Raw genomic sequence first — 16,482 nt, 5'->3', positions numbered from 1 at the left:
GACATGGTAAAACCAATGGTGTCGTTCAAAAGTACAACTTGTCTGCAAAAAACAAGCGCTCACATGGCCATACTGACGGAAAAATAAAAAAGTTATGGCTCTGGGAAGAAGGGGAGCGGAAAACAAACGCAAAAATGAAAAGGGGTAAGGTCTTGAAAGGGTTAATATAAACCTAAACAATGTTGATCCCAAAGTGATTAAAAAAAAAAAACCACATCACTGGCGGCTGGCAAACTCTTCTTGTGTTTTATACATTCCATGTGAGACCGCGTGCCTAATGCATGGCGCTGGATTCTGCCAATGAGAAATATCGCAGAAAAAGTGCCCAGCCCCGGTAGTATTGAAAAGTTACACAACTAAATTGTTGTTTAAATGTTCTACAAATATAAATGACGGTGTTTTTGGACCATGACGCACCTTTTACCTAGAAAAATAGCTTGCAAAAAAAAATGAAGTGTGCAATTCATAGTCTGGAGGCAGCTTCCCATGATCAAAGAAAAAGTTGATACATTGTCTTTTCTGATCACTCAGAAAACTATGTAGCAGCAGCACAGTTCTCTCTACTACAGCCCAACATTAATCGGCATGATCGGTGCAGGGCAGGGGAGATAGCAACATCAATGAAGCTGCAGGCCCCTCCCTCTCCAAGGGTCCTATGATCAGTCACATGTCAGGAAGACGCTCAAACATGGTAGTGTACACAAAGCCCCGTTGTTCAGGCTGGTCTTGATGAGGAGTGTGGTGGAATCAGGTGCTCACGATTCATTAAGAGCTGTAGGTGTCCTAATTAATCAGTTATGTGTGCCTGGATTTGGGGACTGGAGCAAGATTTGTGACGCAAGGAACACCACTGCCCCTCACGAATTTGACGAACTTGACCCACACCAGCTCCACCTACTTGGTTAAAATGCTGCAAGAACTTCAGAAGTCACAAAATTTCAACGGACCCTTGCGTTACGCCAAAGATTTGCTACTTTTCAAAGCTGTTTATGCCAGAACTGTGGCATAAAAGCTTTGCAGAATCAGGGCAGACATGTGAAGGCTGAAGCAGAGCTGTGTGCGGATGTAGCAGAGCTGTGTGCGGATGTAGCAGACCAGAATGTGCCATAACTTTGCATGCAGCAGTGTGGTGTACATGTGCGCTGAAGTAAAACACTAGCAATTGATCTATTACCTCCCTATTCTACCCTGGTGCATTACAATTAGTCATGCTGAGCCCCCCCCACACACACACACACACTCTTTTACACCATCAAGTTTTGTTTTTTTCTATTTCTTACTGTCTAAACCTGTGCCATGTCTTACAGTAAGGCGTGCCTTATGGTCCAAAGAATATAATTAAATTTGGTAATATAATTTTAGCAATCATTACCAAAGTCCCAAAATTCAGACTCTGATCCTGGAAGATCAAATTCCTCACTCATTCTAATACAACTAAATCCAATACTTAACTTCAACCCCCCTCTCAAATTAAAGGGTGTCAGACGAGGGGGCTGAGTTAACAAATAGAGTGAAAAAGCCACTTCCCGACACTGATGGAGAGGAACATCTTGTTGTAATCACTAGAATGACCTACTGTGAGTAGTGATAAGGAGTGCTGGAACCCGCCATTATAACTGTAGCGCAGTCCAAACCTTCTACCTATTGCATAAGCAGTTTACTGAGGTGTCAGATTACAGCTGCCTATTGAGGTCTATGGAGAGGGTGAAGGAGGAGCAAAGCTTTAATTCCTGGCAGCACAAATATAACATGACGGACCATTGTCTCGGACAACACTTTAAGAAGTAGTTGGGTGGGCGCCAAGCATGTTGGGTTGTCAGGAAATCAATAACACTGGTTACTTTGCCAGATAAATTAAAGTCTTGTGGACTAGCAGCACGCTCCTGGTGTATCCTTACGGAATGGGATCTTATTGCATTTTGAAAAAAATAAATAAATAAATTGGAAAAAACTTGACTTGTCCAAGATCATCATAAGGCCAGAGAGGGCACTTTGTCTTCCTCCCGCATGAATCAACTGCAACATTTAACCATATTTTAGAACTTTAAATATCCAGAAAAGTCGTGAAGGTCCGCAAGTAAAATGTACAGTACTGAAGGCCGAATATTGCTGCCACCATGCTGGTGTTTTTGGTTGATGAATTCTGAGGAATCTTAGCGGACAACGCCTATGAACACAATAATTTATAATTTTGGTCAAACCAGTGGCCAAATTAATTTTTTTTTAACCTGTGGAAAAGACAAATTTCTCAATGTTTCCCTGCATCTCAGTACCTTGGTTTAGGTAAAGTAGTATTTTGGTAGCCACCGGGTTGGACAAAATTGCCATTTACTAACCATGCTCCATACCATTAAAGTATGTGGAGATCAGGATCTGCTTCTCTGGGTCAAAATGCATGGACTTGGATGCTACATCTAGAGCCATCTCTCCAAGCAGAAGACAAATGTAATGACGGCCATTGTGTGTCTCTCCAGAAAGGTCCAAGCTGGGGAACTAATGGGGGCCTGCAACGACTACAGGGGAACCGGACTATAATAAAATAGGGGACATGAAGGTGAAGCTGAGGAACCTTAACTTTTTGTTTTGTTTTTTTACAATAGAGTATTATGGGGAATGACGACACACCTATCGAAAGGAACCATAGTCTCACTAATGGGGAGTAGTGGGAAGAGGCGAATCTTCACGTAAAATATAATAGCATGTTTACTTTCCTCTCTTATAGCACGGCTGTGGAGTCGGTAAGCCAAACCGATGACTCCGACTCTTCAATTTCCATGACACCGACTCCCTCATACCAGGGCTGTAGAGTCGATAAGCAAAACCTCTGACTCCGAAGCTTCCATGACACCGACTCCAACTCCACGACTCCCACTCCACGACTCCCTCATACCAGGGCTGTAGAGTCGATAAGCAAAACCTCTGACTCCGAAGCTTCCATGACACCGACTCCAACTCCACGACTCCCACTCCACGACTCCCTCATACCAGGGCTGTGGGGTCGGTAAGCCAAACCTCAGACTCAGACTCCTCAGTTTCCTTGACACCGACTCCACCAAAATGGGCTCCAGCTCGACACCGACTCCACCAAAATGGGCTCCAGCTCGACACCGACTCCACAGCCCTGGCTTATAGAGCGCCAGTACTTTACGGAAATCATCATTACTGTCGCAAACGGTACTCAAACTAAAATTCCCTATCAACATGTCTTTGTAGTGTGGGAGGAAACCCACGCAGACTCCTTGCAGATGTTGTCCTTGGTGGGATTTGAACCCAGGACCCCAGCGCTGCAAAGAAACAGTGCTAACCACTGAGCCGACATGCACAGGCTCATACACACTGCAGAAGATGAGCCAGTATCTACAGAGATTATCACGTCATTGGTAACTGTCAACCATTCACTTATCACTGTGGAAACTTATTACTGTCTGCCTAAAGCGACCGTCAGCAAAAATGGAAATTTCAAATTAAAATTTTATAGAAGCGTTCAAACAAATTACCTGGGACCTGCATCATTAGCGAATTTTCTCTGACATCGCGTCACACTTCCTTTGTTCTAACATCTTACGCTTTGCCACTGAAACAACGTACGCAAGCGTCGGTGGGCGCAGGACTGACCTGACGGAGCTGGCAAGTGACAGCTTCAACAAACGTTTACATTCATGTTAATTCAAAAAGAATTCAAGCTGCAGCGAGATCGGCAGACACATTGTATCCTTCATTCATCACCAACATGTCACCGAGATGGCGGAGGAAGCCAATCTGCGAACAGAAACCGTGCTCAACAGAAAGTACAGAGCGAAGACAAGCAAGTGATATCTATGAAGAAATGGTGCCAAACTAAAACGTGTTAACTGTGAATTTTTTTATTTTTTTTTTTAAAAAAAGAATGTGGAATTACAGCGTTTGGAACCAAAGCTTAGCGACAGCTGATATGACCGCAAACTGACCCACCAGGTTTATGCTTCCATTTTTTAACTGTAACTTCTATAAAAACAGATAGTGCTGTGGCCCTGTCTTTCCATCTCAATGTAAGCAAATGTCTTCCTCTCTATACCTGAAAATGATAAAGGCCCAGAAATTGCTTATATTCTCTCCCTGTAACTGGTAGTGCCTCCTTGTCTAGTAGACAAACCGTACAGCATCTTTGCTTTTCCCTGCAAAAATGTGTACAGTCAGTACTGCCTCCTTGTTTCTCCCTGAAAAATGTGTACGGTCAGTACTGCTTCCTTGTTTCTCCCTGTAAAATGGGTACAGGCAGATGGTACTGCCTCCTTGTTTCTCCCTGTAAAATGTGTACAGGCAGACAGTACTGCTTCCTTGTTTCTCCATGTAAAATGTGTACAGTCAGTACTGCTTCCTTGTTTCTCCCTGTAAAATGTGTCCATGCAGACAGTACTGCTTCCTTGTTTCTCCCTGTAAAATGTGTACAGGCAGGCAGTACTGCTTCCTTGTTTCTCCCTGTAAAATGTGTACACGCAGACAGCACTGCTTCCTTGTTTCTCCCTGTAAAATGTGTACATGTAGGCATTACTGCTTTCTAGTTTCTCCCCATAAAATGTGTACAGTCAGACAGTACTGCCTCCTTGTTTCTCCCTGTAAAATGTGTACAGGCAAATAATACTGCCTCCTTGTTTCTCTGTGCAAAATATGTACAGGCAGTCAGTTCTGCTTTCTGGTTTCTCCCTCTAAAATGTTTAGAAGTGGACAGCAGTCTCATCATCATAGACAGAATGACATATCTCTGTATACAGTAGATATTACAGTATCCCCCCCCTTAATTCACATTAAGTGATGTCACAGCTCACCTCCTCCCTCTCCCTGCACACTTTGCACAGTTTAGAGCATGCTCAGCTTATACATAAACAAAGTAGGTATGAGTCACTAATGTCCATGCAAAGTAGAAATTTAAAAAAAAAAACCTAGTGGCCAGCAGGAAAATTGCAAAAAAAAAAAGTCAACTATTGCGATATGAAAAAAATAAAACGTAAAAAAAAAAATACATTTTAATTCTATTTAAAACTTGTAATTTTCTGATGATATAATGAGATGGTAGGAAAAACTTATTGACTTTTGGACAACCCCTTTAAACTCGTGTAATGCAAGATAAATGATACGAGACTGAAGTATATAATGTTGGTGGTATAAAATAAAAGTCACATAAAATACTGATCCCGGCGTGGAGACCCACAGATGTCGCGCTCAGCTTGATCCATACTAGATGTTTCGCTTCAAATAAGTCTTTGTCCACAGTGAAGCCTGGCGTGGCATTCTAGCAGCGTGGCCTGGGGGAATATCGCACGCTTTGCCAAACACATCGCACTTTGCTTTACTGCATTAATGTCAGATTCCGCATCAGATATTCAGATTTCAGAGCAGATATTCGCGGAGAGCTCCCGTCAAGGACTCTGGTGGTAATCGGCTCTTATGAGAGAAGGGCAGCTAAGCACAGACTTTGTATTCCCGAAGATCCAATAAATATAGTGGCCATTACCTGCTGCTGGTACCCGGCTATTCACAGTGCACCGAGGACACACGCAGGGACAAGATAATGGTCTGTGCCCGTGTGCGGCACGCCTTCATGGAAGATCATTCTCGCATGAATACAGCACAACTATTACTTTACACCACGCAGCGGGAAGGCTGCCCTTTGTCAAATGACAAGATTTGGGATTTAAATGCTGCCTGTCTTTGTGAGACGCTCTTCCCCGAAGCCTCAGTGCACTTGGACTTTCTGCTCGGCTCCCAAGATAAAATCTGATGCAAAACACGACTATAGCACTGAACAGACTGTCTAGAAGACACAGCATTCAGCCCACGGGACGCTCAAGTGCACGGATTCGCAAAGCTCCTCTATTCAGCCACGCCAGAAAATCCAAGGTGATGGCAGGAAATGCCAATGGAAGACCTGACTAGCTTATGGTCCATATACAATGACTATGGATGATACTCTTACACCAAATACAGAGCAAAATCACTAGCGACAGCATCGCCCCTCTCGGTATGCTTACCCAGCTGGCAACAGCACTGTCCCCCTTCCCTCGCCTACCCACCTGACAGCAGCATTGCACTTATTCCCTCACCTACCCGGGTGGCAGCAGCACTGTCCTCCTTCCGTCGCCTACCCAGCTGGCAGTAGCACTGTTCCCCTTCCCTCACCTACCCAGCTGGCAGCAGCACTGTTCCCCTTCCCTCACCTACCCAGCTGGCAGCATCACTGTCCTCCTTCCGTCGCCTACCCGGATGGCAGTAGCACTGTTGCCCCTTCCCGCACCTACCCAGCTGGCAGTAGCACTGTTGCCCCTTCCCGCACCTACCCAGCTGGCAGCAGCACTGTTCCCCTTCCCTCACCTACCCAGCTGGCAGCAGCACTGTTCCCCTTCCCTCACCTACCCAGCTGGCAGCAGCACTGTCCTCCTTCCGTCGCCTACCCGGATGGCAGTAGCAATGTTGCCCCTTCCAGCACCTACCCAGCTGGCAGTAGCACTGTTGCCCCTTCCCGCACCTACCCAGCTGGCAGCAGCACTGTTCCCCTTCCCTCACCTACCCAGCTGGCAGCAGCACTGTTCCCCTTCCCTCACCTACCCAGCTGGCAGCAGCACTGTCCTCCTTCCGTCGCCTACCCGGATGGCAGTAGCACTGTTGCCCCTTTCCGCACCTACCCAGCTGGCAGCAGCACTGTTCCCCTTCCCTCACCTACCCAGCTGGCAGCAGCACTGTTCCCCTTCCCTCACCTACCCAGCTGGCAGCAGCACTGTTCCCCTTCCCTCACCTACCCAGCTGGCAGCAGCACTGTCCTCCTTCCGTCGCCTACCCGGATGGCAGTAGCACTGTTGCCCCTTTCCGCACCTACCCAGCTGGCAGCAGCACTGTTCCCCTTCCCTCACCTACCCAGCTGGCAGCAGCACTGTTCCCCTTCCCTCACCTACCCAGCTGGCAGCAGCACTGTCCTCCTTCCGTCGCCTACCCGGATGGCAGTAGCACTGTTGCCCCTTCCCGCACCTACCTGGCTGACAGTAACATTGCCCTCCTTCCCTCACCTACCCAGCTGGCAGCAGCACTGTTTCCCTTCCCTCACCTACCCAGCTGGCAGCAGCATTGCTCTCCCTCACCTAGTCAGCTGGCAGAAGCACTTTCCCCCTTCCCTCGCCTACCAAGTGAGCAGCAGCACTGTCCCACGTCTATCTGGCTGGTAGCAGCATTGTCCCCCCCCAATTCCCTTGCATACCCCACTGGCAGCAGCATTTTCCCCCTTTCTTCGCCTACCTGGCTGCCAGCAGCACTGTCCCCCTTCCCTCGTCTATACCAAATTGACAGCAGCATTGTCCCCTCCTTACCTCGCCTACCCGGCTTGGCAGCAGTATTTGTGTCCCCCTTACCTCATCTACCCGGCTGGCAGCAGCATTGCCCTCCTTCCCTCGCCTACCCGGCTGGCAGCAGCATTGCCCTCCTTCCCTCGCCTACCCGGCTGGCAGCAGCATTGTCCCCTCCTTCCCTCATCTACCCGGCTGACAGCAGCATTGTCAGCTTATCGAGACGTGTATGGATAGGCTGACTGTAGAGTTCCTCGCTTACTCATAACGGTAACACTTGCTATAATGAATACGGTTGTATCTGACAGTTCTGTTAAAGAAACTGGGAATTTGGCATAAGTGGCAATATGAGCAGCACTTCCATAAGATGCCAACATTTTACATTTTAGAGTTTCTTTAAGACAGGAAATATCAGTAAAGAATATAACACGGGCCAATTATAAGTAATATTTTTCATTTAAAAAATATACTACACAAAGACATGAAGGTTTCCAGTTCAAACAGGACAGCAATGCTTCCCCCAAGGCTTAAACAAACCATCAAGATGGGGCCTAAGGTAGCCGGGAGCTGTGGAAGGTCTCAAGGTGTATCTGACCATCACTCTACCCTCGATAGAAGGGATTTGAGGATTTGATTGACAGCTGCATCTGTCTTCACGGTGAACTACTGACATTACAGCTGGAGTCAGGACTTAGAAATACATCAGGTGTAAAAGGAGGAAAAGATAAAAACTACGGCGTACAGGCAGCATAACGCGCACTCTGCAGTCATCTGATCCATGAGTGATGGAGGATTGCACCTTAAAGGGACGGGATGGTGGTAAGACAGATACCTGCATTACAATGGGATGATGGTGGTGTAAAACAGAAAAAAATACCATCACCTTTTAGACCGCACCATCCTGGCACACCGCTGCCTGCGTCTCCAACGGTCTCCTGGCTGCTTCTCCTAGCAGGGAATGTCACATGTTGGCTGCAACCCATCTACAGCCGCTGATTGACTGCAGAGCTCACATTACGACCGAACCAGACGAGAACTAGCTTCTTCTCTGACGGAATGAGAAGGCTGAAGCCATTCAGGGATGCTGACTGAGTGCAGCACTCACACGATGGACTGGAAGAAGCAGCCAGGGGACTGGTTGTGGATAAGAGCGGCGCTGTGATGGATCTGGTCCTTCATGAGAGTATATTTATGTTTGTTTTTATACCTTCCATGAGCCCAGCTGTAAAAAGGATAAAATAGACAACAATCCCTTTAAAGTTAAAAATCATTACATAAGTGCCAGCCAGCATGTGTCTCCCTTCTAACGTGCAGCAGACCGTACACGTAACCCATGTCTATTAGCAGATCTCTCGAGACGGATTACGGGAACTGTTAGAGAGTCCTTGTCCCTCTTACCTGAGCTGAATGCATGTTAGAGAAGTGGACTTTTAGTTCAGGGAAGGCAACCAATGGACAAGGAAGGGAGAAAGGAAGCCCCAGCTCCTACAGTGCTGGCAGAATAACGATGGTGATGAAGAACCCACTCAAAACAAGGATGTGGCAAGTTACAAAGCATGAGATTTGGGACAGTTATCTTATTGTGGAAGATGAAAACAGCAAGATTTCCTTTTTTTTTTTTTTTTTTTTAAAAAAAAAAAAAAAAAAAAAGGTCAGCCCTTTCGTATAAAATTATTCAATTACCCAAGAATTTGGACTATATATTGAGGGGCCAGGGCGGCAGAGAGAGAGACAGAGGGGCCAGGGCGGTAGAGAGAGAGACAGAGGGGCCAGGGCGGCGGCGGCGAGAGACAGAGGGGCCAGGGCGGCGGCGGAGAGAGACAGAGGGGCCAGGGCCAGGGCGGCGGCGGAGAGAGACAGAGGGGCCAGGGCGGCGGCGGAGAGAGACAGAGGGGCCAGGGCGGTGGCGGCGAGAGACAGGGCGGCGGCGGAGAGAGACAGAGGGGCCAGGGCGGCGGCGAGAGAGACAGAGGGGCCAGGGCGGCGGCGGAGAGAGACAGAGGGGCCAGGGCGGCGGCGGAGAGAGACAGAGGGGCCAGGGTGGCGGAGACATAAACCTTTCAATGACCAAAGTCTTCCTTAGGAGCCAGATATTGACACTTAATAGTTTGCAACTCTGTTAGGAACCTGCTGGCTACAACAATGCATTTTCCTGTGTAGCATAAATGTCTCCAGTGCCTTAAAACACAGCCCAGATTAAGGTTTCATCAAACACAATTTCTGGAATTATATTTTAAGCGTTAATTTCCATTTTAACAAAAAAATACGCATAATACTAAGAGCCGCTGGCATCAGACAATGTTTACCCGCGTACATGCAGCTCAGCAGAGCCTGCGTGCAGGAATTATCTGGAGCTTCGTGATGTGATATTTATGCAAGTCTGAGTCTCAAGAAACAAAATGACCTTTTCCTACACATTCCCAGGCCAGCACCAGAAGATACTCGGAGTTTAGAGATACTGATCATTTACCCAGAGCTTAAGTCTGTGTATAGCTCAGAGAACTTTTGAGAAGAACATCGGAAACAAAAAGACAAGGTTAAACTTGTAACAAAACTGCTTCAGGAAATGAAAAACTCCCCCAAAAGAGAATTGCTGCATAATTCTGATATTAAATGGAGTATAAAGTCTGGCTGGTAAAAGAGAGCTGGACTCTTAAATTGCTAATTTTAAAAAATCCTCACATTGCGTGCGTTGTCAGGATTCATTGGTGCCAGACTATCATATGACCGCAAGGATGTGACATGCATACGCCCAGCCAAATTAAGACTAGACGTGCGGGGGCTTTGCTCAATTCAGTCCTATTGAGCCAGGCCGCTCACGTCTAGTCAGAATGTGGCCCAAGTATTCATGTCACATCCTTGCGGTCACATTCAAGCAGAAGAACTGCAGACCTTTCATGCCAAACCTGTGGTTAACACAGCAGTGGTCAGAGCTAGATCCAATCGTTGCCGTTAAGAGGCAGGTGCCAGGTGCATAATGCAGTTGGCACCTGCCTGTGTGGAGCAGGCTCAAATCCTGAGCCTGCTCTATGTACCCATAATGGATAAATAGGTGCAAGAAGGGGGTTACGCTAAAGACATTGTAAGACTAGAGAAGTGCTGGATGCGCAAACATTATTACTTGGAGCAAAATGTTATGGGAAAAAAATACTTTGAAAGTAAAGAGAAATGCCCTTAAGGTATCCATATATCCTGCACTCCATTCAATCCTTTTGGGACAGTGAAGCGCTGCACTCGCCTTCTTCCAGCAGCCCTATAGGTAGTGAAAGGAGCAACGGTCTGGGGTCCGACCTGCCACACCAATTTAGTGGTTAAAAAAAGAAAATTTAAAAAAAGCCTGAGCATATGAATAAGTGTTTTTTGTTTGTTTGTTTGTTTGTTTTTTTACATAGATACATGTATGTTCATTCTTTAGAGAGTTTCCAGGGTGCTTTTTCAGGCGGCTTTGGGGTGGACTCACCTGAAAATGCTGTCATATGCGCACACCCCAAGACTCACATAGCAGGGCTGCACAAGACAAGAAGTTAAGAGTTCAGGCCGATTTAGCCCTGGTTTGTTGTTGGTGCATTTACTTGCATAGGATAATGATAAGTGGATATCTGCACCACTGTCATCCACAGGCTTTGAGAGTGCTACGAAAAAAATAAAACCTGTGAATATGACTTAAGAGGGTAGTCCCAACTTGGCAACTTATCCCCAAACCATGGACTAGTTGATAACTTGCTGATCAATGAAAAATCCTACTCCTACGACACCTGCTAATCCCGAGACGAGGACACCAAAATCCTCCGATAACGGGGGTCTGGCAGTGCTATAAACAACGAATAACGAGGCGGTGATGAACCAAAAGAAATCCTGTTCATATGTGAGCACAAAATGCTGGTGACATGGATAAAGTATGAGAAAGCACATAGGGGCTCCCAAAAGATTCAATGAGGATTATTCCAATTCGAAAACATACAACCACCTGGAATGGATTCACTGTAAATTCTTGATAGGTGTATATGTGGACACAAATCGTCTCTACAAAGAATTCCAGGTTCTCTACATGTCTAGAAGTCTGCGGACACCATCGTAGAACGTGTGGGTTCAGCGTAACATCTTGCGTGAAACCCTGCATTCTCTATGGACTAACTGCAGAAGACGAGCTCATTGACTCTGGACACCAAAGCACCATCATAGGACATCAATGTGCCATCAGGTTACGCCATACACTTTTCCCCCTTCTAAAGAAGCCCGGGTGTAAATAACCAAGAGCACACACGTGTCTGCTGAGAAGCCAGGAGCAGACAAGCGCGTTCTGCAGAAAGATCGCACTCTTGAGCTTAAGGCTATGTACCCACGTATGCAGAAAATTCCTGACTAAAAACCGGACTCCTTCCCAAGAAACGCGCGTTTATGCGTTTTTTTCCGGAGCATCCCCAGTCTCATAGAATATAGTTAGAAATGCGGATTTTTCCGCAAAATTAATGAGCATGCTGCGTTTTTTACCACGATGCGTTTTTTTCGTGGAAAAAAACCGCAACAATATGCACAAAAAGTGCAGAATTCATTAAAATGAATGGGATGCTTCTTGTAAGCGTTTAAGCTTTTTTACTGGTAAAAACGCTTAAAAAAACGAGAAAAAAAACGCTTACGTGGGTACACAGCCTAACACCTGGCCTGGAGGTTGCCGGGAGTATGGTTCTGGCCAAATGCCGTGCCAACTTGAAAGCCTATCCCTGAAGCTATGATGCTTTGGGTTGGGCCTCTAGGTCCCAAAAAAGGGAACACTGGCAATGGCATTATAGTATTCGAGAACTACACACCTCAGTGGAATCAATTTTTAGAATTACATCGTAAACTCAAGCAAGGTTATAAAAAAAAAAAAAAAAAAAAAAATTGGTCAGCCAGCCGCACAGATTTCTGATTAAATGTTGGTGGTGGCCCCAAATTTGTCACAGAAGATCCACATAATTTAGGAAATGTAATAAATAAGAATATGTATAGAAACTCACCGGAACTTTATCACTTTCATTAATACCAAACACATCTCTTCTCTTTACGGTAAAAATCTCCACATCTCGGCAGTCGTCGTCATCATCATCGTCGTCCTCATCATCCATCAGCTGGAAAGCAGATGATCTTTTAGTCTTCATGCTCTCAGCTTCGTCTGAATTGTCCTCTTCTTCACCATCTCCACTGGACAGTTCATCGTTCTTTGTATTCCCTTTTACGGTCTGATTTAAATTCTTTCCACTGAGTTGCGACTTAAAGTTTTCAATTTCCTCATCGCTGATAGTGCCAGGGTCCTGGACGTCCTCGCTTGGTTTGCTTTCAGAACTCTTCGAGTTTTGAGCTTTCTGAAGGAACCGAACCCTCGGGGCCACAGCAAGACCCAATGACCTGTTATCATGACAAATCGTAAACTTGATGTCACAGGTAAGAAAATCGGCACATTTCTAGTCTACATAAGAACAGAAAAGATGAGAACTTCACTGCCGAGAGTGAAAACTTAATCATGCTGATTTGTTTAGTGGACGTTTACGAGTATGATGGGTGAGAGACTTCCTTCTACAGAAAACGAGAGTCCTCCCCAAAGATCCAAGTGCAAGAACTTGGCCGCTTCCAATGTTCCCAATTCTATGGAGAGTCAACATCAAATATACAGAAAAAAGGATGGCGGTCTACCTAGGCACTTTAGATGCACAGCAGGTTCAAGAGGAATACAGTTTAGTAGCAGATGCCTGAGGATGACCCGGTTTATAGGTTAAATCATGTGATGTAGCTAAGGAACGATTATAGACTCGGACCAACCACCTCTAGAACTGAAGGCAAAAGAGCAGCACCCAGATAGCCTGACATTTTTTCTATTTTCTACAGATAAGGGACATGGTGACATCAGGTTGTCAATTTATTTATACATTTTCAGGAGCAAGAACGGAGGGAAACTACAACCGTAAGATGCTCCAGAATTGTCATTTCATGGGAAATGCAAGTTAGACATCAGGCCTATGAGCAGATCCTTTTTAATATTGCTAGAAAGGAATAAAATACGGGTTGAGAACAAAATGTGCACGATACGCGAGGTTAATGAGCCCCCTGGTTCCCTAGGAAAGGGGTCTCCAAAAACCACTGATTTATATACAGACTTGTATCTCTACATAATCAATGTAGAAAGTATAGATCTGATAACTAGGAGGGCAGCACAAGCTTGACCCTGGCTCCTGACAGCACAGAGCGGGGGCTACAGGGCCATCCCCACCGGAGCAGAGGTTAACCCGCCATCGGCCGTAATTAGAGAATAAACTATTCTAATCAAAAAGTTAGATTTCATTTCCCTAGCCAGATGGCCTGTGCGTGCCAGGCACTTCCATGTAACATTTAGGCCACAGAACAGTCCTGATGAGTCACGCTGCCGGCACACACAGAATATTTAATCTCATATACTATACTTTTCTTTTTTTTTAATTTGGGAAGGAAAAGCAGCAAAACAAAATCATAACTCTTATGAAAAGACTGAAGCACAAGATCACAGACTCAGCGGAGAAAGTCTACTTATTGCACTTGGATAAGAAAACTGGAGACCAGGAATATTAGCACTTAAGGGGTCCATACACTTTAAAAGGGTGGGGCGACATCCTGATCGCTGGGGATCCAATTGCTGGGACCCTCACGGATGCCAAAAACGAGGGAATGGCGCAGAGGTGGAGCATGCACAGCACAATTTTAATCATTGTCGATGGGACCTCCGGAGATGGGAGAGTTCAGCGCCTGGCTGGTGTCCGGCGGACCCATAGAGAATGAATGCAGTGGAGGTGCTCATCTTTGATCTCTGAAGGGGCTCTGACTACCCCCCCCACAGGTCCAGGAAGTGATCAGCCATCCTACAGGGAATAACTTCCATAGTAGGCACAAACCCTTTTAAAAATAAAACAGTCATATCCAGAAAAGCTATTAACCAGCTGATATAGGGTCAATACACAGGTAAATACCATTAAAAACAGGATTTTGGTTGTTTACCGTAAAATCTGTTTCTCGGAGCCTTCATTGGGAGACACAAGAACCATGGGGTGTATGCTGCTGCCACTAGGAGGCTGACACTATGCACATAAAAAGTTAGCTCCTCCTCCGCAGTATACACCCCACCGGCTGGCGTTCAGTTACTCAGTTAGTGACAAAGCAGTAGGAGAAGCAATAGAATAGAGAACAAACGGACAACTCAACTGTAACTATAATACAGAAAAACAGAAGTTGTGAACATGGGAGGGTGCTGTGTCCCCCAATGAAGGCTCCGAGAAACAGATTTTACGGTAAGCAACCAAAATCCTGTTTTCTCCATCGCTTCATTGGGGACACAGGAACCATGGGACGTCGGGAGGGAAAAGCAAACTTCCATCAGGCCAGCGGACTCACCACCGCTGCCTGCAAGATCCTTCTTCCTAGGCTGGCGTCTGCCGAAGCGTAGGTGTGGACCCTGTAAACTTTGCAAACGTGTGGACCGAAGACCAGGTTGCAGCCTTACAAAGCTGCAGCGCGGAGGCCCTGTGGTGCACCGCCCAGGAAGCACCCACTGCCCGGGTGGAGTGAGCGTTAACCCCAGGAAAGGGCACTCTGTTCTTGACCCGGTAAGCCTCCAAGTTTGCTGATTTAATCCAGCGAGCAATAGTCGCCTTGGAGGCCGGCAAGCCCTTTCATGCACCATCTGGGATGACGAAAAGGGAGTTCGTCTTCCGGAACGCATCCGTTCTAGCCAAATAGACCTTCGTCGCCCTGACCAGGTCTAACTTGTTCAAAGAGCGTTCCCGGGGATGAATTGGAGCCGGACAAATTGAAGGTAGAACAATGTCTTCATTCAGGTGGAAAGTAGAAACTACCTGGGTAGTAAGGCAGGCGGAGGCCGCAGTACCACCTTATCCTGGTGAATTACCAAGGGGGTCGACAAGAAAGGGCCGCCAATTCTGAGACACACCGGATGGAAGTAATGGCCACGAGAAAGGCCACTTTCCAGGAAAGAAAGGATAGAGAGACTTCCCTGAGAGACTTTGTAGGGCCTCCAGGACAAGATTGAGATCCCAGGGGTCCACGGGAGCTCGATACGGTGGTGTTGCATGAGCTACCCCCTGCAGAAAAGTTCTGACCTGCGGGCGAGAGGACAACGTCTTCTGGAAAAGAATGGAAAGTGCCGAAACTTGACCCTTTAGAGAGCTAAGGGCAAGACCAGCGTCCAGACCCGCCTGGAGAAATGCCAGAACCGAAGGAAGCGAAAAAGACATAGGCGGAATCTGATTGGACTCGCACCAACTGAAATAGGCCTTCAATGTGCGATAGTATATCCTGGAAGACGATGGCTTCCTAGCCCGGATCATGGTGTGAATGACCCGATCTGAAAAGTCTGACCCCTTCAGAACTGAGGTCTCAACGGCCACACCGTCAAATTGAGCGACTGAGAATTGGGGTGGCAAATCGGACCCTGAGACAGCAGATCTGGTCTGTCTGGAAGCCTCCAGGGAGCGTCCGCGAGAAGCTTGACGATGTCCACGAACCAAGACCTTCTGGGCCAATCGGGCACGATTAGGATGACTGGCACCCCTTCTGCCTTGATCTTCTTCAACAGTTTGGGGAGAAGAGGAGGGAACAGATAGGGAAGCGCGAACTGTGACCAAGGAATGGTGAGAGCATCGGCGCCCACTGCGAGGGGATCGCTGGCCCTGGACACGAACCGTGTAACCTTCCTGTTCAGACGGGATGCCATAAGGTCCACGTCCGGGGTCCCCCCATCGGAGACAAATCTGATGGAAGACCTCCTGATGCAGGGACCATTCCCCTGCCGTGAGACCCTCGCGACTGAGAAAGTCGGCGGCCCCGTTTTCCACGCCGGGAATATGTACCACGGATATTGCTGGAACTGACCTCTCTGCCCAGTGAAGGATTTTGGACAACTCGGCCAACGCCAAGGGACTCAGAGTCCCTCCCTGGTGGTTGACGTATGCCACCGCTGTGGCATTGTCCGTTTGAATCCGAACTGGCAGACCCTTGAGCAGTTTGTCCCAATGAAGTAGGGACAGAAAAATTGCCCGCATCTCTAGGACGTTGATCGGGAGAGCGGCCTCCTGCGTCGACCAACGACCCTGAACAGTCAGATGGCGAAACACCGGGCCCCAGCCGAGAAGGCTGGCGTCCGTCGTCACCA

General features: G+C 47.1%; 1 protein-coding gene across 2 annotated transcripts in view; it reads right to left on the bottom strand.

The window, feature by feature from the left end:
- DDX10 (DEAD-box helicase 10) overlaps nucleotides 1-16,482 on the bottom strand; it is a 235,748-nt gene that overhangs the window by 163,896 nt on the left and 55,370 nt on the right. For both annotated transcript variants that reach the window (XM_073583096.1, XM_073583095.1), the window contains exon 13: nucleotides 12,308-12,695. In XM_073583096.1, coding sequence (XP_073439197.1) covers nucleotides 12,308-12,695 — 388 coding nt within the window. The remainder of the gene's footprint in view (nucleotides 1-12,307; nucleotides 12,696-16,482) is intronic.

This window comes from Dendrobates tinctorius, unplaced genomic scaffold (assembly GCF_039654945.1).
Source record: "Dendrobates tinctorius isolate UK_male_01 unplaced genomic scaffold, ASM3965494v1 ptg000075l, whole genome shotgun sequence".
Lineage (NCBI taxonomy): Eukaryota > Metazoa > Chordata > Amphibia > Anura > Dendrobatidae > Dendrobates > Dendrobates tinctorius.
This window is presented reverse-complemented; position numbering and strand designations above follow the sequence as displayed.